Source organism: Zophobas morio, unplaced genomic scaffold, assembly GCF_036711695.1.
Source record: "Zophobas morio isolate AGI-343-1 ecotype UQ-CSIRO unplaced genomic scaffold, CSIRO_AGI_Zmor_V1 ptg000021l, whole genome shotgun sequence".
In the NCBI taxonomy this organism is placed as follows: domain Eukaryota; kingdom Metazoa; phylum Arthropoda; class Insecta; order Coleoptera; family Tenebrionidae; genus Zophobas; species Zophobas morio.
Window position 1 is genome coordinate 11508481 of NW_026972126.1, and position 22828 is coordinate 11531308.

The window sequence follows — 22828 nt, forward strand, 5'->3', positions numbered from 1 at the left end:
GCACTCATCTTGCTTTTCACCTACAATAGGCTCTCACTGGAAAGATCTGCCCACAGGGGCAAGTATGGGACGCGGCAGCACTGCCGGTCCACCAGGAATGGCCCAATCTCGCCTCAAACCAGACGGTTCTGTTTGGTGCCATGGACGTAACGGTTCATGGGACGAATCCGGCCCGGGATGGGACGAGACCGTCCCATGGAACAAGCAAAAGATGGGAGGCGCCCACTTGTGGGGCGACAACGAAATTGACTGGGGCCACAAACAAGGTCCTAAACAAAATCTCACAAAAGAAATGATCTGGAATTCCAAGTGTTTCCGCATGCTGATGGATATGGGATATAAGGTAATTATACGCAGTACGTAGGCGGGATTCTACCTGCCACTGGTACAGGATCAAAATAAGTTAAATATTGGGAAGCGCCATGATGAACTGTTTCACCGTAATCCTTGTTTGTGATTATAGAAGGAAGAAGTTGAGACAGCTTTAAGACGAGGCGACATGAATTACGAAGATGCGCTTGAAATACTATCGCGTAACCCTGACGGTTGGAGAAATCGCCATGACGACCATTATGACCATCAGCAATTTCCCGGACAAAGGTTCCCTTCGGGACCTCCTGGACAAATGTCGTTCCCACAGGTACTACGGCGAAACGTAAACGCGAGTAATTCGCAAGGAGCATTTCAGGGCAACAATGCTCCCAATCTACTTAACAACATGAACAGCTCCGGCGGCCCCAGCAACTCCCTAATCAACAATATATCGCCCGCTGGGGTGCAAAAGATGCTCACCCAAGGCGGTGGCGGCTCACAAGGGTTCGGCGTTGCCTCAGCCGCCGGCAGAAACTTGCAACCGCAGTCGCAGCCGTCGACACAACAACTGCGAATGCTCGTTCAACAGATCCAGATGGCCGTTCAAGCCGGCTATTTAAATCACCAGATATTGAACCAGCCGCTCGCGCCTCAAACGTTGATTCTCTTGAACCAGCTGTTGCAACAGATCAAAACACTGCAACAGCTGATGACTCAACAATCGGTAGCTCAATCGCAATGCATCAACGGCAAGCCGAACAGCGCTTTGCTGCAATGTTCGGTACTTATAACGAAAACGAAACAGCAGATAACGAATTTACAAAACCAAATTGCTGCGCAGCAAGCGATATACGTTAAACAGCAGAACCATGGCAGCATAGGCGGACAATCTGACTTTTTGAAGGCAGCCACACCGATGCATGATTCTATTAACGCGCTACAGAGCAACTTCGCCGATCTAGGCATCAAAGAGCAAGTGGTGAGTTGGATTTTTTAAGTCGGTTGTGTTAAGAACGGGCGATCCGAGCTTCGTCGGTCGAGACTTGAGTGTGGGTTGGAAGTGACGTTTTGTGTTTTGCTTTGTTGCAGAATCAGAGTCAGTCTAGACTCAACCAGTGGATCAACAAAGACAAAGAAGAAGGGGATAACTTCAGTCGAGCTGTTGGTTCATCCTCGAAACCTTTGACCACCTCGCCGAACATGAATCCGTTAGGACTTACTCAACCAGATGGGTGAGTATTCAGAATGATCCAATTGGTTTGTTCTACTGTTTGAAACTATTATAGTCTCTTTGGAATTGCATTACGAACAGATTCTTTTCCAAAAGAAGTTACTACTGGTAAAGGTTGTTTCGTCTTAAGGTCACCTACGCTCGAGACGTGTTGACGATGATTGTACAAATCTTGATTGTCAATTGGTGCAAATGCCTTCCGAAATTTTTTATATTGATTGATATATTGTAATAAAGAAATTTATTTTCCGACTAAAAAGGTAATCTTCAATTTTTAAATCCCAAAATTATACTTTGCAACCTTCCTACTTTCACAGTGTTCGTTTTAAATTTTCTATGGCGTTTTATGTACTAGGATCACTATCGTTCGGCAGTGATTTTGAAAGTCGCAACAGCCCGCGCCAAAGCCGTATTGAGGCTTCAAGGCATGTGTTCTAACCATGGCTGCAGTTGATTCGTTGATCACGCACTTTATTATTGCGTCTATTCGGCGATTCTAGTGTAATGTAGGCGTTTTAAAAACTAAATTACAATCGATTTAGACGTCAGCTACCAAACCCGGTCTGATATGTGTATGGTTTGTTCTTAAAAACTTCATTTTTAGACAACCATTACAAATTAGTCCTTTTACGTCCCCAAATCACGTGTATGAAGTGTCACTTTTTTGTACTCGGATGTCTAAAACTTACTTTTGCGTCTTGGCCTTGTGTTTTTGACCAAGATTTTTTTTTTTTTTTTATAAAAAAAAGCGTGAAACACCGTTTTTGAACTCACATTTACTGAACATCGTTATGAATACTTTTAAGAGAACTTTTTCGACCTCATCTGATTTGTAGACCACGGCCGAAAAGTTCCTCATGGTCTTGATACACAAGTATTATGGTTCTATTTGGTGAATTATCTTATTAATGATAGCAATAAATGAAGAACTAATCCTGTGATGATCACAACGGATCCAATTAATGATCTTCTTTGATTATTCAATAACAATCTGAGGATTTTGTTCTTATCTGCATAGTGCACAAAACTTGATCTTTGTTGTCTTACAAATTTTTATTAACATTTTATATTTTCTTTACAGACCATGGTCTAGCGGTCGCATTGGCGATGGAGGTTGGCCTGAATCCGGAGGTGGAGACTCTTCAAACGATGGTAAAGACGCACAATGGCCGACGTCTGCTCAACCATCCTTGTCTGATTTAGTACCTGAATTTGAACCTGGAAAGCCCTGGAAGGTACCGTACCGCCCCCACTCAAACCCCACCCCCCTAACTCGCCTACTTTGTTTACAAAAGGGCAATCAAATAAAGTCAATCGAAGATGATCCCAGTATTACCCCCGGTTCAATAGTGCGTTCGTCGCTCTCCATCGCCACCATAAAAGATAACGAAGTGTTGAACATGAATCCGAACAACAAAAGTCCTCCAGCTGGGGATCCGATCCAACCTTTGAGTCTCAGCTCTTCGACCTGGAGCTTCAACCCGCCGTCTTCGACGTCCAGCGCTTTCACAAGGTAAGTCCGAGCGCGTCTCTCCATTTTTATATAATCGTTTTGAGGGAATCCAGTCCACAGAGCAAACTGCCTTCCTCCAAAGGCGGTCTGGGCGACCTAAACCCTACGACCGCCGTCACTTCGGACCCGTGGGGTGCTCCCAAGGCCGCTCGCGGACCGCCACCGGGCCTTTCCGCCAAAGGTGGCGCCCTCGTCAACGGATGGTCTAGCAATCTGACGTCGGCGTCGTGGGGCGGCGGCCAGCGCGGTTCCGGCAACTGGGGCGGGTCTCCGTGGCTACTCCTACGCAACTTGACTGCTCAGGTTCGTATATGAATGTGATTGGGGGGCGGGACCGACGAGGAGAGATTAATAGCACCCGGTTGCAGATTGACGGGTCGACTTTACGCACACTCTGCATGCAGCACGGTCCCTTGCAGAGTTTCCACCTCTATTTGCACCAAGGTTTCGCTCTTGCCAAATACTCGACGCGTGAGGAGGCTACAAAGGTAAGTGGATGCGGCGGTTCCTGGGGAGGCGGTTGCGCGTAGCATTTTCTGGTTTTAAAATTCTTAATTATCTGGAGGGTTTAGTGTTTTATTTCTTTGCGAGGGTTCCCACGTTGACTGAAATACGGTGTACGATAAAAGATACGTTTGATGGCGGTTGCCACTCCAGCGCTGCCACCTCCAGCTTTCTATTTTTAAGTATAACTTCTTCACTTTTACTACAGCTACTTCTCAGTTTTGCTGCATTAAACATTATAGTAGGAATTTAATATTTATATAGAAGATGATTCGTGAATAATAGTGAGCCTAACCAAGCAGAAGATGCAACCCAAAATATAATTAGAGACAATTTGAATGGCATTTTTACGTTACTTCTAAAAAATGTTAATTTGGAAATAGGACCAAATTTATGGTTTAAACACAACAGTGCTCAGAAGTCCAAATTTTACATTACACCTGTGGATTTTTTTTCTGTGGGCCACAATTAAAGAAATAGTTTCCAAAATTCAAGTAACAGCGTTTATGACCTGCATTTTAAGCTTCAAAAATGATCTTTCTATCAAAATTAATGTCTCATGTTTTATAAATAATTACATCTACAAATCCTTTGGAAATATACTCTGTCAGGTTCATTATTACTCTTGAATAAAGTGGGATTTATAAACTTGCTGTTGACGTTGAAGTTCCCGTTGCAGTTGCTGTTGCCGATGATGTTACTTTTAGAGCCAAAAATTTATAAACTCCTTTGCCAAGTTGCCGTTGATCGTAACTTTGATGTTTAGACATGTTTTAAGTTTCTTGTTGTCTCACCCTCTCTCAATTGTGATGATCTTTTTTATTCGTAGTGGGCCAAGAAGGCGGAGCTTAACTTCAAAATCCGTATTTCTCTGCGAGAAATTAAAAACGTGTTTTTAGGTATCGTGTTGCTCAAAGAATACTATGTATATTAAGAAAAAATTAAAACCAAAGATTAAGCCACACCCATACCTGCCCTGATGTAAATAGTAATGAAGTTTTCATTCGTTGGCAGACCTAGGGGTGGAGCTTAATTGCAAAATCCATATTTCCTTACAAAAATTTATTAACTTAAACGTGTTTCAAGTTTCTAAGAATAAAAAAAAGATCACAATTGAGATAGGGTGGGTGGGCGGGGTTTATATTTTCCTTTTTTTTTTTCTTTCTTAATATACATACCATGTGTTTCTTTTATTTGATACAAACTCTATATTTTTTTTTTTTTTTTTCTAAAGATAAACATAGTTCTTTGAGCAAATTTGTATGATTTTAAAAGATCACTTATGTCAATAAATGACATGAGTGTCAATTTTTCAAGCTATTAGATTGTCATTAACAAATATGAATATTTCGTCTATTTTATTGAATAACTCTTTAAATATGATTATAGAATGTTGGTTACTTATAATTTTTTGCGAAAAATCAATCTTTCCATTTATGAAAAAATATACCTAGTGTTCCATAAAAAAAAATTGACGTCATTTCCGGTTCTACATTTCGGTCGTGCATTTTGCCTTTTTGTTTTAACATGTGTAGACTTCTTTTCACAACATAAAACTAAAAATAAAAATTTTTCTTGAAAACTTATATCATCCAAATTTGAAAAAATCTTGAATACCTACTCTTTTTTAAACAAAATCTGAAACGCGTACCATATTTTTCAACTCTCGGCTTCGCCTCGTGTTTAAAAACAGGGATAATTGTACCATTGTACTGATAATCCCGAATCATCGAGAAAATTATTAATAAAACTGTCACTTAATTATTTTTTCATATTAAACGCCCTAAATGTTCATCTATTTTTGAACACTCGGCCCCGCCTCGGGTAAGAATTATATTATAAGTCTCAACTTAATTCATTCATTCTAGACATGTTTTAAGTTTCTTGTTGTCGAAGTAAGTTTACACATATTAAGAAAAAAAGGCAAAGTGAAGCCCCGCCCACCCACACTCTCAATTGTGATGATTTTTTTTATTCGTCGTGGGCCAAGGGGGCGGGGCATCTGCAAAATCCCTATTTTTCTACGAGAAATTAACATGTTCTTGAGTATCGTGTTGCTCAAAGAATACTACGTATATTAAGAAAAAAATAAAGCCAAAAATTAGGCCCCATCCATACCCGCCCCGATCTCAATTCTCAATCGTGATGAATTTTTCATTCGTTGTCAGATTGAGAGGCAAGATTCATATTTATCTGTAAGAATTTACCATTTTAAACATGTTTTCAGTTTCTTGTTCTGAAAATACGACTATGTGTGTTAGAAAAAAGGCAAAATATATGCCCCGCCCACCCGCCCTATCTCGATTGTGATGATTTTTTTTTTATTCGTCGAAAGCCAAAGGAGCGGAATTTAATTGCAAAATCCTTATTATTTCTCTAGAACAAATTACCATGTAAAACATGTTTTGAGTATCGTGTAATTCAAAGAATACTATGTATATTAAAAAAAAGATTAAGCCCCACCCATACCTGCCCTGATCGATTTATATATTTTTTTCCCCTCTTAATATACATAATATTCTTTGAACACGATACTCAAAAACATTTTTTTAATTCCTTGTAAAGAAATAAGTATTTTGCAGTTAAGCTCCGCCCTCTTGGTTCACGGCGAATAAAAAAATCATCACAATTGAGATAGGGCGGGTGGGCGGGTTTACATTTTGCCTTTTTGTTTTCAAATGTGTAGACTACTTTTCACAACATAAAACTTAAAAATGAAAAATTGGTATAAGAAGAATGTACCATTTTAATCATGTTCCAAGTTTCTTGTTGTGAAAAGATGGCTATGTATATTTAAAAAAAAAAGGCAAAATATAAGCCCCGCCCACCCGCCCTGTCTCAATTCTGATGATTTCTTTTATTCGTCGTAAGCCGAGGAGCGGAGCCTAATTGCAAAATCGATACTTTCCTACAAAAAGTTACCATTTTAAACATGTTTTACTTTTCTTGTTGTGAAAAGAAGACTGCACATATTAAGAAAAAAGGGCAAAACGTAGTTATAATCTAATCTGTTCTTGAGACGAATAGGAATAAATCTTGTTGATTTAAACGTCGAGAACTAAGTATCTTTAACAATGCATAAGTACTGACAGAAAGCTACAGTGTACAAAATGATGGCGGCTATTTAAAATATGACGATTTCGATGAACAGGTGATTAAATGGCTTAATATTAGTGGACCTCATTATCTCTATCAAAATTTGATTTTCGTGGAATTAGTGCAGTCAACCAGCAAAATGTCCCCCGTACTTCAGGGGATTTTCCTTCACGTTGGCAGCACTGCACACTACCGCAGTGTGATTGGTTGAAAACCCAACGGCGAACAGCAACGTCAGCGTCAATTTATAAATCGACCTTTACCCTATTTTTATTTATATATTCTAAGGTAACATATCACATGAACATAGCATTTTAAATATTCATTAATAAAACAAAACCAGCGTTTATTTATAAATATTGTTTTCCAAATCCAAACTAGTGCAAAATATAAATAAAAAGGAAGAAATATACACAAATAAGGCAGTTTATAAATTTTATATCTAAAATAAGACATACGTATCATCCCTGAGTTGAAAGGAAATCAGTAAAAAAAATGTTAGTGGTTACTTGTTCATGTTAATGTCTATGTTTGTGTTCATGTGTTAATCATTTTTAAATCATCTTCATTGTGTTCTAGTGCATTTTTGTGCTTTCTTTGAAGTTTTTTTTTCCGTCTTGCTTACTAAAACTAATTTCTTATCTCGAAGACCAAAGATTGAATTATTATTGTAAAAGCTAGATATTTATTTTCTCGTTGGATCAAGTAAAAACAACATTAACGTTAAGAAAATAACTGATTTTTTAGAATTAATAACGAATTCGGTAATAAAAATACCAAAAAAGATACTAACTGAAGTAATATAAGTATATGTTTAACATTTTTGATGTACCAACTGCAACAAAAACAATAAAGGTGAAGAGCGAATATACCGTGCTGCATTTTTAATCTCAGAGTTATCTACAACACGACATTTATTTTATTACCTTAGAAACATGGAAGAATCTAATGTGGGTCGAACGAAAGGTGCTTTTTTTTTTAGAATTATAGTCTTAGCGACAGTTGCGCGCGCAGCCAGCTCCACTGAATTACCATATGTGTTACATTGATGTGACGCAGCCATCTTGACTTATCTACTAACTCGTCTGTTTGATGACAGGCTCAAACCACCTTGAATAACTGCGTGCTCGGCAACACAACGATCCTGGCCGAAAATCCGTCGGAGTGGGACGCCAGCGCTCTGTTACAACAGGTTGCAAGTCAACAAAGTTCATCCGGCGGCTGGAGGGGCTCCAGCAAGCAACCCAGCACAGGAGGCGACACCTGGAGCACGGGTTGGACAAACAGTCAATCATCTGCTAGTCTGTGGGGTAGTTCCACATTGGATACGAGCGATCCAGCACGAGCTACCCCTTCGAGCTTGAACTCGTTTCTTCCCGGCGACCTCCTCGGAGGTGAGTCAATGTAATTTATAAAAAAAAAAACGAAACGATTCTGACTTCTCACATTATATTGGGTGTTGATTATTCTTTAAATCTGATGTAAGTTTTTATTATACGTTTTAAAAGAAGTTCTTTTTACGGAGTGACTTTGTAAGAAGGATATTGAAATTGTATTATTCCAAACTTTTTATTGTTATTTGTAAATTGTATTTTTAATTTTTACGACGGTTGTTGTTTTTAGGATTATTAGATTGCTTTATATTTTCTGTCAATTAAGTTTCACAGATGTACACAATCCAGTCGTAATAGTGAATGCTTTTTTGTTTTAATTTAAAATTCTAAGAGTTGCCATTTATATTATTTATTTATTTAAACACATTTGTGTATATTTGTGACGCAGATTTGTCTGTAAAAATGTCAAATAAAGTATTAAAGTAAAAAACAAAACGAATCCGAATCAGAAAAGTTGTCAACACTTGTTACTTAATCGAAAATTTGATGAAAATGATTCCAATTAAAAGCGACTGTGAAGCGGCGTTGTTCTTGTTGTTTTCCACTGAAGGCGCTCAAGTTTCTAAACGCACTTAATGTGACATTCATTTTAGACGTAACCCGAACTAGTCCCGAGCAAGGTTAATTATATATTAAAAAAATATAATATATATGTACGCGACCAAACTCATTATTCGTGTATTTAAAACAAAAAAAAAAAAAAAGAAATGAATTATTTAAGGTGTACTGTATGTATTTCATTTGTTCTCTCACTTTAGATATTTTTTCCTATTATTAACTATTGTATATTAATGTTGTTTTTAATAATTTAACGTACCTAAGTTGTTTGTATGTGTTTGTTTCCCAGTGTGGTATGTCCGTTCTTTACACAGGTCTCGGCGCGTGGCATTTGTTTAAATAATAGGTCTTCTTTAATTACTAGCGATCAATTAATCATGAAACCGTGCAAGACGAAAAAAAAATTCGTCATATCAACACATACAGGACAAGTAAGGAAAGAAAGAGTGAGAAGATGTGTGTAAAGAAGGTGCTGTTAATTTGTTAACCCCACAAAACCTGTGATCTCCAATTCCTTATATCAAAATACACATACAAATTAATCATTTATGTAATATTGTTATGAATTAAGCCGGTCCAAAGGCGGGCCGTAAGCTGAAATAACACCACACAATCAGTTCTTAGACTGCACGCTATAAGTATTCTTAAATAAATTTAGTAATAAACACAATATAATAATAGCGGATAATATATATCGTTCTAATTATAAAAGTTTATTATATACCTATATATTACTGTATTCTGTGTACTGTATGTATGTTAGCCATAGACTTGGATATGTTGTAATATTAGTCCATTTACTGTGATTTTTTTGTTTCTGCTCGGTAACCGGACGGCTCGCTCGCTCGACTCCCCCCACCACCTACACCCTGATGAGTGGGCGTGCCCGAACGGCACCACACGAAACATGTTCAATCACATTGTGTTAACGTGGTGTTCATGAGATATTGATTCATCTATAGCTAACAGTATGAATGGTGACGGATGAGCCATTCTGAGTCTTGAGATCGCGTTTGGTGGCGCCCTCGCCCGACGCCACTACGAACCCCGCGCCATCAAAATTTCGACTCGCATTCTAGTCCGACTTATTTAATTTATTTATATATTGTCCAGCAATGTTACCTTAACTGAGCTCTAGTGAAAGTAATTAATTAAAAGAATACGGAAAAGACTGAAAAATCATAAGATCTTTTAAATGATGATGACAAGTGCATTTATTTTTAGTAATCGATAATATGGACGACGTGATAAATTTGGGGTCGGCTAGAGGGCGCCACCGACGATCTCTCTGATATACTTCACTTAAATTGCTCCAAAAACCGGAACGTTTCGGTCCGTTCCGAGGCGTTTCGGAGTGGTTCACTTTAGATATCTTTACAGGTTCGATGCATTGACTAACATATGTTTTTTATGTACACAACTGTGCTGTGACTCTTAAGTGGCTTTTTAATTTTTAAAAATAATGAAAAAACCCAAAAAAAAGTTTTGTTCAAAAAGCTCTTGTTTTAAAAGCTTCGGTTAGCTTTTAAACGGTTATCTATCATTAATCAAGTCGGTCTTGTCCCGGTTTTATTGTATTTAAAAACAACCTTTCACTAAGTCATATCGTAATTATTAATGGAAATTTAAAAAGCAGGAATATCGAGTCAGGGTTCGTTTATTAGTTTGTTTTTCTGGGGTCAGGGTGACTTGATAAGTGGTTAATGACTAGATAAATGGTGCAAAATTGGGCTACTTTTCGGGAGGTGCGATTTCACTTGCTTTAATTTTACTTGATGAGAAATGAAAAGACGCTTTATTTGGACCTCTCGGACAAGCCTATACGTTGTAAGTTCCAATAGAATTTCTAAAAAAAATCTAGTATCTTATTGCCAATTTAGTATAATGAATGTATTAGAAGTTAGGTATTACGATATTAATTAGAATTAAGAGTTTGGTAGTAGGGTATTCTTTCATGTTGTGTATTATAAATATTTGACAACCGACTCTGAATGTTAACAGACAGGAACATTTTTTGCAACAGTCGTTGGATATGTACCCCCTTTTATCTCCCCCTGATTATTAAAAATCGGTTCATTTAAGTGCTTACCTAGGTGTGCGGAACGTTTGAAACTGATATGCCATAAATCAAGTCAAAGTAGTAACGGAAAAGGAAGGCAATGATGGTGGTACAAGTCAACTAAATTAGACTAAAGTAATACTTATAGTATAATAATGTACCAAAAGCTATAGAGAATTGTTTTATTTTTATTTAACCAGTTAAATAGGGTATTTTTGAATAAAGTAGGGATAAGTTTTAAAAATTGAAAAACGGCAAAAACCACTAGGCGATTGCCTCCCCGCAATTGCCCGAGTCGTATTGTGATTTACTTACTAATTTAAACTACCCACGTTATATCGAGTGTGCATTATAGGCGAAACTGTGTCCGGTTCACGTGGTCCGGGGACGGTTTTCCTAATCTTCTGTGTCTGATATTGTGTACCTTCAGAAAAGTAGTTTTTAGTGTTGTTTATTTAATACATAAAAAGGGAAAAAAGCAAAAAAAAAAATGAATGTAGGTTAAGCTCAGCTTAAGATCATATGGTAGACTATAGGTTCTGCACAATAATATTGAACTACTACTAACCTGTGGCCATTCGGGCTGTTGAGTAACCGTGACGAACGGTTACGTACGTAATTCAACCAAATTGACACGGATTTACTTAAAGAAAAAACAAGAGAACGATAAAACGCCAATCCGAAAATTAAAAAAAACAAGTTAATCAACTGATGCTATACCACAAAACAAGTGAATAACATAAAACGTGTAGAAGGAACGGAAATATAGTATTTGATTTAGGTTTACAGTATTTGTGATCAAAGTGCCACTTGTGTTTCAAGTATATATTTAATCATTGTCGCCACTGAAACTATATATCTTATATATAATTAATTAAAGAATATATTATATGAACATTATATGGTAAAACATAGACGGCATATCTGCCTTAGTGTAGGGTAAAATTTTTTGGTGTTCGGTAGCTGTAAGGATGTTTATTGAGCTTAATTATTCCTGGATTCGGGGGGTTCGTAACCAGACACGTTCAATTAGAGAAAAATCCCAAGACATGTGTATAGAACCGCCCGGATTGACTAATCCATTAAAATGAGGCGTTGGCAATATATAAACATATATTATAGTAACGTTTTATCCAGAATACGGTGGCTGTTTGTTATTATTGTGTATTTATTAAGACTTACAAAATGCCAAAGTTTTATTGTGTGTGTCGATGCAAAATTTGGAATGTTTCCCCTCTTATCGCCTCGAGCGCCATCTCTCGAACCGCCGGCCGGAGCAGCGGCCCCTTCTACATGTCTTATCACATATTGTTATCCTTCGACAGATGACGGTCGACGGTTTCGTTTATTTGAGCCATATCAATAACATATTAAAATGAAATGCCAACGTGATGAGACATTCATGAGGTTAGTAATGACTTTTCGTTTCGACGACGACATTCCTCTCTGTAAAATTGCAACATTCACAAGGTCACTCGAAGTCTGCCAAAAATTTTTTTAAAAAAGATGTTCGTTCACATAGACGTTATTTTTGAAAGACAAGAAATAGTTCGGCAATAATTCGGTTACTTGGATAAAAAAAAAATTAGACGGCCAGTATCTTGTTGTTGAATCACACGTAATGTTCATCACGCTTTCGCTTGTAGTTTTTGATAGTTGCAATGTTCACCATATTTGATAATACCAAACGATGTGCCTCTTTGACTTATTGTTATTTATACACGACGAGCACGTGACCTGCCCGGTCTCGAATTTTTCCCATTAAAAAAAAATTAATATAAATGTCTTACAGACCTGAGCTTCGATATTTAAAAATAAGAGTTGAACGAAAAGGTATTCGGGCGATTTGTGTTGAATAATATCATACCTTCTTCTCCTGTCCCAAGAGACGTTCGGTTTGCGTTGTGTTATTTTTTCGTTTACGTTCGGGAAGGTCGAGGTGTACATGGAGTGAATATTGACGGTCGAATTAAAAAAAATATTAACAATTAAATGTCTGATCTAAGTCGTAATGGTTGGTGGGTATAGAATAAGTTTAGTTTTACTTAAAACTCGTTACTTAAGCGTAGAGAAGGCAGCATTTAGTCAATAACTTAGTATTACATTATAGTTGTGACGTCACAACGTGCAATACTTTTCCTTTTTCCAAGTATTATTTTTACCATACGCTTTCGTTTCTAGTGGATATATTTTTATTTATGTGCAGTCTCTTTGAATCGGATACTCGTATTTTTTGTTTGTTTGTTTTTTGACTTTGCTGCACGCATCTTGCCATCCCGTTGATTATTTTTTACACTAAATACCAAAGACGTTAAAGTGTCATATATGATCAATTTTTTTTGTTTGTTTTTTAAATTTCTTTCGTCTAGAATTTCCGCCAAAATCTTCCAGCTAAGGTTGTGATAGTGTCGTAGTGTTTTAATGCTTTTTATTATTTTTATGATTTCGTGTTAGGTGACTAGACCCGAATTTGACCCTGTTCACGGCCATTTTCCGGATTTCGTGTTTTACGTTTAACTTGATAGAGCCAAATTTAGTGTTAGCACAAAGAAGAAATAACAAGTGCCTATTTAATGTGCAATTGATCTTGGGCCTGACTTTTCGACAGGGTTTTAATAATATAAATAAAGGGCGATTCGATGATTGTATATTTCAATTTCAAGGTCATAGCCCCACTGTACAAATTCACAGATAGTAAAAACTTAGCCCTACTAATGAAATGAAGTTGAAGTTACATAATGTGTTTTTTGATTGTTTGCATCAAATCGATATCGGTGTGGACTGCGACGAGCGCAATCGTTTTTCGAAAATCCTGAGTTCCTCTGTTGTTTTTCTTGTTTTTGACGCTTGCGCCGGTCGCGGCTTGCTTCGACTGTTATTTAGTTGACGATCTCGGTGAGAGATTAAGCTAGCTGGAACTGCCAACTGTAAAAAGATAAATGAACTTATGTATGTCCTATTTAATCAGAGTTTTACTCGTACGTAGGTTAAATAATGTAACATATGCTGTGTTTGAGCTACTAATCGACACTAGGGGTTTCCCGAGCACAGCCTGACGGTGAGTCGCCTGGTGTGCGCTAGGTGTAGGTAGTTTGTGGGGTAGTAGATGATCGTTAGGCCCTCTTTCTCAGGTTTAGAAATATCGTCACTGTTTTTTCTTAGGCTGTAGAATCGTACTATTAAGCAACTATTCGTACATTCCTTTTTTTCGAAAAAATTCAACCAAAATTCAACGGTTTCGGGCTTCTTATCATTTCGGAAAAACAAAAACGTCGGTTTTCAGGTCGATTAAGAGAAATCTTCAGACGAGATTTGTGAAGAATCAAAAACGATTTGCCTTAATAATGACAAAAGTGTGCTCTCTGTCTAGTTTCTAACTTTTTTAGGATATTAATAGGTTATAGGGTATCGGGTTAAAGCCATTCGTTGGCCAGAAGACTGTAGGAATACCAGGTGATTAAAGCGATCGTCCGGCCATCAAAATTCCGGAATCGCTTTAACGAAACGAAATATTAAGTAACTTAAGACTTGCACAGGTTAAGTATAAAGAATTTTGAGAGAACACTCGGTCCATATTCAAAAGGTGCTCTTATTGTTGTTATTAATTGACAGCTTTATTTTGTGGGTTTGTTCGATGAATCTCCCTTGCAATAGCCGTTGGTCATAAATAACGATACAAATCTATTTCGGTTTTCTATAATATTTAAATAATTAATTAGATAAATTTCATGAAAATTGTTCGTACGTCCGACTCGATTGACAACCAAAAAGAATACAAGACCCAAATTTTACTTGAAAACGTGCCAAAATTTTGCTTAGAAACTTTTGCTCACGGCGGTCGCGCGGGCTATCCGCGAACCGTATACGCTTACCTGCTGTGTATATTAACTTATATTTAAAAAAAAATGAATGCAATATATATAATGTGTATATATTGGCTGAAACTGTACAATTGTTATAATTTCATAGTATATAATGTATAATGAATTACTTAATTATAGGGTTAGGAAATGTGTTATTATATATCTAAGGTAATATAGTATTAATTACAATAAATATTTTTAAAAAAGAAAAAAATCCGATCGCTGATATTTACTCCATTCGTACGCCGACGCCTCAGATCAGTTGAATACGACGATCTTTTTCTAGCCTCCTCTGTTTAGTTCTCGTTACCGGTGATCCAGAATGGTCCGTCAAGTTCCATACTCAAATACTAACCAAAGGTGCGCGGACGCACTGCATGACTTTGAAGAAGAGGCGCCATTTTGGCTCACCGCTACCACGTTTTTCTCTCCTAGGTTAGGTTATGGGTTAATCGGTTAAGACTACTATTTAAGTGTGTTCATTTGTAAGTATCGTAGGTTTTGCTTATCTTGTTGCTTAGTGCTATAGCAGAACAGTTAATCTCGGAAAGCATACGTTGTGTATCAGACGAAAGTTTTTGATTTTTCATTGTCGTTTCCTCTTTTCGGTCGAAATTGAACTTTTCGTTACCAAATAAATAAATATATAATAGCATCACATGACGATTTTGAAGAATGAATAGAAAAATAATGGCCTAAACAAGTTCCCTCCTCTAAACTTCTAGTCCAACATAATGCCTGAACAGTTATTCCATTCTTGTAGCATTTTTTTTAATTAATTATTTATTATGTAATGTTGAGTTTGTTGTTGAAAAGTAGTGCAAGTTTCGTGAGATAATTGAACAATCACAAAGTACTAATAGCAATCGTTAAGCGTGTTATGATTTGGCGTTATTTGTAGATTAATTGAAAATATAAAAGCCTTCCAATCTTCCAAGAGTGCAAGAGAGTTCCTTTAATTTTTAGCGACTCGCTTCGACGACTGAGTCTTTTTAACAAATCGTATACCTGCACCTTATTATGGTTGTGTTATTTAAAGTAGATGATTTATTTTTTGTTCTGTAAGAGCTGTAATTAGTACTAAAGTAGTTATTCGAATAAGGCAATATTTAAATTTATTTTTCTGTTGACAGTTTGAAAATGTGATATGCTGACAATTTTATAATACAAATTATCGCATCTGAGGTACCTTATCTAACATCACTATCGTTCGTAGTTGAAGAAAATTTAAAACAAAAAACGTAATTCATTATGACAATGTATATCGAAACAACTTAAACACCCACGCATCGATCAGTGCGCCCCCCGCGGGCCGTTATCAACGATGTACATTCTCATCGTCGCGGTACAAATCGACACTATAGGCTTAATGCGTCTTTCAGACATTTATAACGGTCTTTTATCCATTAAAATTCGGACAACGGTAGTTTACAGATGTGCGGTCGGCTGGGTCTGATCTGATTTATTTTCTTCATAAGACAGGTAGAAAAGGGGAATTTGAAAAAAAAAACGTGTGAATCTCTAACAAGTCGACGACATTAGCTTTCATGTCCGATATTGGGAGGGTAAACTCAGGGACCAGGCCAAAATGTCACGGTGATATCAAATAAACTTAGACAAAATTAAGAAAATCAAATCTGATGTGTACTACACCCCCAAATAATAACGTATAATACATTTCAATAAGATAATTATTTAATAAGAACTCAATTGTATGTTGTAGGAACAAAAATTTGAAAAAAAAGCTGTATAAACGTTACTAAAACGACAAAAAAAGTCAAACCCGACTGCACTGTTTATTTATGATGTATTATTCTAAATTTTGATGGTTATTTTGATGCCTATACGAGTCCAATCATGTGTCTACCACAACTATGCAGTGCAGCAGGGCACCTAGGTTAAGTTAGGTTATGTAAGTGCTTTTAAACAACTACAAGTTGTTATGCTCTGTACTTGTAACCCAATTGACCAGTATGCATTCAGTAATAAAGGTTGTCTTAAATGTAAAGTTCGTTTTATTTATTCACCCCTTACACCACCTCTGATATCTTCCTAGATATGTATTATACTAGTTTTTAATTAAAATGCACCATGATTGGACAATCGTGAAGTCATACTTACAGGTAAGTGCTCATGGAGTTTTGCCGCCTCGTCAAAACAGGATTTATAACTAAACTGACATTTTACGTTAGTATAAGGTGTGTTATTAAAGAGGCTGGTAGTAAATGTCATATTAAAGGTGAGTGGCAAACGTCTACGAATTTTAATTTAACTTGACGGCTACTTTACTAATCGAACTTTAGTGTAGAGTCAGGAAAGTATCAAAGCACATTAATGTCAATCTCAAAAGTCACTAACTAAACAGCGTTGCCATTTTAGTGAATTTCGTTCTGATAGTTTTTTTGTTTCAATTTGCTCGTTGATTCGATGACTGACTAATTCATTAATTTTGTTGAGTGACCCTGTATAAGCAAAGCTAAAAATTGAGGTTCTTAATTTGATCAACAAAAAATTGGTCGAAGGCATAAATAACACCCCTTTTCCTTCAGCACTAGGTAATAGCAGTCAGAAGCTCAAGTGTTAATTATTTATGTTTATTCGTCGAAAGAATGTCACTTCTCTCTCTTCTCAAACAGGACTAAAATTATTAATTAAACCACAATCGAACAATGTCCTGGATATTATTAAAATTCTTATTTTATCATTATTATATTACATTTTCGAGAAAATGGTGTGACTCCTTCTTAATTTGACCAATAAAAAATTTGTAATGACATCGTCAACATGGATAATTCTAATCACAGTACCAAAGAAAAGTAGTTACAGCGTTATACCAGTGCAATTAAAGAAAAAATCAAACGACCAAGTCGGCATCGAACCCACAATCGCATTACCGCAGCGTCGCCGTCTCTCCGATACACCCACTGCGCCATGGAGATATTCAAACCGTGTTAGAAATAAAACGCTATTATACCTTGCAAAGGTTTTTGCTACAAATTTGAACGTTTCTCGAAAAAAACTGAAAGAAAAAATACCATTCATTGAAATGGCGTAATCAAATTAGGGGTGGGGATGATTTTCCAAATTTTGGGTAGCATTTAATCATCTACATATTTCTAATATAAATACAAAATTTGACAACAATCGGTCCAGCAGTTTCGGAGATTAAGTGTTTAATAAAAGTGGATACAGGCACCAGACAGACGGAAACGGGAGACCACTTTTTTGTACTGTAGGGGTCATGAAACGTCGAAAAAATATAAAAGTGGCCATTCGTTCAATGGACTCGAAAACTATACTTCCTTAGCTTACGCTTGGGAAGTAAAAATTGATGTTTCATTGTACTTTCAGTGCGAGGAAAGTTCTGTCGAAATAACTTTCAACCTTTTTTTTTCGGGATAACCTTTTAATTTAATCGACTAAGTAGTTCTTACGGTACTACCTACTTATTCATAAAAAAAGAAAACACTTAACATAATGCGAAGAAAATAGAGGGCGGGTGGGCGGGGCTAGTATAGCTAGATAAGATAAGAGTGATTTTGGCATTTTTGTCATTTTCGACTATTTTTCAACTACTATATCCGAAAATTTATTGAAAACTTTCTTGTAGATTTCGATATCCAGAACATAGCAAATAGGATAACAAAAATAGTTACGCTTAGCGCTTTTTTTCTTACTTTTTTCACATCCAAGATTCTATTATTAGTTTTCACTCCCACGCCACAGAAAAACATAATTAACCCCACCCACCCACCCGGTCTCTTTTTCAGTGATTGATTTTATCCGATCTGAATGAAATAAATGATTTTATACTGATCAGAAATTAAATTAGTCGTTAGAATGAGAAGAGAGGAGGAGAGTGGAGCTAGTATTTGCTAAGATAAGACTGATTTTGGAAGATGACATACCCTGTAAGAAAATAGAGGGTGGGTGGGCGGTACTAGCATTTGATAAGATAATAGTGATTTTGGCATTTTTGTCATTTTCGACTATTTTTCAACTACTATATCCGAAAATTTATTGAAAACATTTTCTTGTAGATTTCGATATCCAGAACATATCAAATAGGATACCAAAAAAGCTACGTTTAGCGCTTTTTTTCACATCCTAGATTGGATTATTAGTTTCCACTCCCACTCGACAGAAGAACATAATTAGCCCCGCCCACACACCCGGTCTCCTTTTCAGTGATTGATTTATTCGATCTGAATGAAATGAATGATCGTATACTAAACAGTCGTTAGAATGAAAGGAGGAGGGTGAGCGGAGCTAGTACTCGCTGATTCTGGCAAGCAACATACCTTCCAAGAAAATAGAGGACGGGTGGGCGGGGCTAGTATTTAATAAAATAAGAGTGATTTTGGCATTTATCAGCTATATCTGGAAGTTAGTTGGAAACATTTTCTTGTAGATTTCAATATCCAGAACCAGAAGTAAGAAAATAAACATAGGGAATCATGTGCAATTTTAGTTTCTTTGATGGTAGTTTGGTAGCTGGTCTGGGGAATTTGTAGATGGTAAGTTGGTGAGGGTGTTGGTAGTAAAGCAGACCTGTTTGGTTAAAATGCGTCACTTGTTGTTCTGTCCAGTGTAAGTGCAGCGACGCGGTAAGCATTAAGGGTGGCGTCTGGTTCGGTTTCGCCCAATACTAAATACATTGAAAACATCGTCGTAGTTTCCGGAATTGCATTTTTAAAATACTGAAATCTCCAACCAAGTCATAATCTAAGTAAACCTGCATTCTACTACCGCATCACAGCTCGTTTAATGCCGATTTCTCGTTTCAATAGATTTTGACTTTTCGCGAGTTATTTACCTCAGTCGTGGATTTTTTAATATTATAAATGGTATCAAAAGAAAGCTGACACTTTTCCCCAGGGGACCTCCTATCTCAGAATGCAAAAAACTTCAGCACTTCGTCAAAAAATGCATCAATGTGCCGGTTAAAATGTGATGTAAAAGTTGTTCAACTTTATAATTTTTTTTTGTAAAAACTGCATACTAGATATCAATATAAATATGGAGGTCCCCTGAACTGAAGTTTGTTAATTCGAAATATAATTTTTTTAAAGCGATATATCTCATTTTTAAAATGCAACTCCGGAAACCGCGACGATGTTTTCAATGTATTTAGTATAGGGCTAAACCGAACCAGACGCCAGCCTTAAGATTACCTCGGTTAAGTTAATTTTGATTTGGTAGTTTCGTAAAATAGTCTTTATTTAGACGAAACTTAATCTTACCGATGGGAACGCCACAGTTTTCCCCACAAGTCAGTTCAACAGTTATGAAAACTTATTTTATTTCACGCAATCTCGAAATTATACATTTTACTTTTCTTGTACGACACCGAAGAAACAAGCAACTTTATTCAAGTGAAATAGGAAATATTTTAAATTGTGAAATGTCTAAGACGGATGGTTTTCTCAAATAGTGATGTAAATGTCGTCGTGAATTCGAGGAGGGAAAGCGGATTTTATGCTAATTTTGTGTTGTGTTTTATATATTCAACGACTTGAATTTTGAAACGTTTATATTCGGACACGCCTCTCAAAGCGACGTGTGTACCGAAGGACATTTTGTGTTTTCAACCATATCTAACATGTATTTTGTGCATACATGTATCTAATAGTACTCAAGTATTAGATATATGGTTTTATGTATGTATATGATGAGGGAATTCGATTCACGATGTAATCTTAATTCATTAATTTCGCTTTATAAAGTTCGGGTGGCGCGAGCGGACCTCGGCCTAACTCCAGAGTGATAATTTTCCTGAACATCAGCAACATATCCAGCATTTTCGAATGGGCGCACCCTCAGAGGCGCCCGTCATCGTTTCTCTGTCATAGTGAACTTTTCTGTCTGCGATGGGTACCTACATCTGTTTAGATTAATGCCTAATAGATTCATTCGCATTCGTGCCAGCGTATTGACCAGTTCACTTAAGTTTATGTTTGCGATTTATAAATTTAAAAACCACCCCCTTCTGAAGTGTGCATGTTACGCTACTGACTGACAGTCCGCTGTCAGATCCTGATGACTCACCTTGTTGAACTTAAATTAATCCCTTGTCCTTCAGGGGACTCGCTAGACGAGGTATAACATTTTTTTGGTTTTTTGTATGAAAAAATGATATTAATATAGATGTATCATACATCGAACTGCAGCTTTTTTCATATTCTAGAACGCAGAGACCAGTTCAATCAACTAAAAAAATATGGCTGAGAAATATCGTAAAAAAAGCACCATTGTATGTTTTCTTTTCAAGTTTTTTGAGTCATAACCATCATAGAATCGCTTGAAAATTCGCACATGGATAAAACATCACTTTTTACAGGCCGCAGAGTCATTAAATGTTTGTTAGTGATACAATTTGTTTGAATAATAATGTCTTTATTAAAATCAAAATATACTACAAATTAATGCAAAATACGTCGAATAATTTTAACAGGAATATCAGGGGAAAATTAATGATCTATTCGCTAGCAGAGTTTTTAACAAAAACTAACAATTATTGAAAAAAATGGGTACCAATTCGCAGAATTTGAGCAGTTGGTTCAGTACTTTGACGATAGGAGCGCCACTAAAATTTACGGAAGCGACTTTCCAGGTAAAACCCTTATCGCCTGCTCTACCATAAGCTGATTGGTAGAGTTCTCGGCTGATTTTTCTAATTTATGGCAAGGAACGCAGTTTTATAACAAGCCGCCAGGACCGGCCGTAGTAATCTATTGTTAAGGAAATTAACTTTTACGCAATGAGGTACTATCATAAAACCAAATTAAAACTGGGGAACTATAATGTTTTTACTCCACTCAGGATCCTGAATTCAATACATGATTACTAAAAAGTCATTGTAATATTATTGTTAATATATATTTTGCTTTGTTAATTAATAAAACTAATAAACATATTTATCAGTGGCGGCTCGTCAGATGAGGCAAGTGAGGCGGCGCCTCACAGCATATATCTTAAGAACAGATTGACTTAATTTATAATTAAAAAAGAGTTTTCAATGCATTTTTAGTTACAAAAATATGTTGAAATGGGAAATATGTACATGATTTTTTTTACGCTTCCTGCTGACATTTTTCGTTGAATACCGTACGATTTATGCCCCGAGTTCTTTAACTGAAGCGGCCAGGACGTCGGTTCACTTGAACCAGCGAAGCCCAATCACAGACACGGATTTCCATGGCTCAGCTCCTATACTCCTATACATGCGTTCGCTTGGAACTGAGGCGAAATCTTCGGTGCTTCTCGGCCAATTTCGGCGTACTCTTTAAACCATTTTTCCATTTATTTTTATTATTATTATTATTATTATTATTATTGAACAAGTGGTCAACAGGTCAAAACCCACTTACAGACCAACAGTACAATAAGAATCAGCGATCCGCAGCTGAAAATCACTACGTCTCCAATTTGGAGACGGCATGATCCTTATCGAATAAAATAAGGTAAAAAAAGATGTAGATTTAACAAAATGGACAAGTTTGGGAATAATCAAATTCTTTAACAGCACGTAAAGGGGCGGAGAAAAGGTCAATTTTATTGTGAATACAATTACCAATACGACACATTGTAAGCAATGGAGAAAATTTGGCAACATCTGTCCTTGAAGCCGTTAAATGAAATATTGCAGGGTGACGAGATATTATACTCCTAGGGCCCATATTAAAATGTAGTTGCTCTAAAATTAGGGAGCAATCAATGCAATTGTGTAAAAGTTTAAATAGAAAGACAGCATAGAATTTTTTACAAGTGTCCATAAAACTAGAAATATTGAAACGGTTCAAAAGACTAGACTGTGAAAAACCAATAGGGGGATAAACACCATCCTTGCGATAAGTCAGATATTTCAGAAATTTCCTTATAATACCTTCGAGTTGAGCTCCATGGATATTGTAGTGGGGACACCAAATTATGCATGCATAATATAACTTGCTTTCAAGAAGGGCATTATAAATCCGAATAATTGTATTACAATCCTTAAAATCTCTAGAATTTCTAATAATAAAGCCTAAAGTTTTAGTGCAATCAGTAACCACTTTACGTATATGGTCAACAAATGAGAGCTTGCAATCAAACACAACTCCAAGATCTGTAACCGTCTGGGGTCTTGCTAATACGACCGCATTGAGTTTGTAATCAAAACTGATCATTTCTCGTTTCAAGCCAAATGACATGACAAAACATTTGTTTTTATTTAATAAAAGTCTGTTTACAGAAGACCATATTAAAATCTTGTTTAAATTTTGCTGTAACACAATGCAGTCTTTAGTTGTACTGATT

General features: G+C 36.5%; 1 protein-coding gene across 5 annotated transcripts in view; it reads left to right on the forward strand.

Moving 5' to 3' along the window:
* The window catches only part of LOC135132447 (protein Gawky-like), a 49698-nt gene extending 33160 nt beyond the window's left edge, over positions 1–16538 (forward strand). For 3 of the 5 annotated variants that reach the window (XM_064060540.1, XM_064060541.1, XM_064060542.1), the window contains 8 exons: positions 30–343; positions 464–1291; positions 1402–1544; positions 2625–2778; positions 2839–3056; positions 3110–3359; positions 3425–3544; positions 7756–16538. In XM_064060540.1, the coding sequence (XP_063916610.1) occupies positions 30–343; positions 464–1291; positions 1402–1544; positions 2625–2778; positions 2839–3056; positions 3110–3359; positions 3425–3544; positions 7756–8064 (2336 nt within the window). In that variant the 3' untranslated portion in view covers positions 8065–16538. The remainder of the gene's footprint in view (positions 1–29; positions 344–463; positions 1292–1401; positions 1545–2624; positions 2779–2838; positions 3057–3109; positions 3360–3424; positions 3545–7755) is intronic. The other 2 variants (XM_064060544.1, XM_064060543.1) reach the window with 2 other exon arrangements.
* Positions 16539–22828: the final 6290 nt, after the last annotated feature.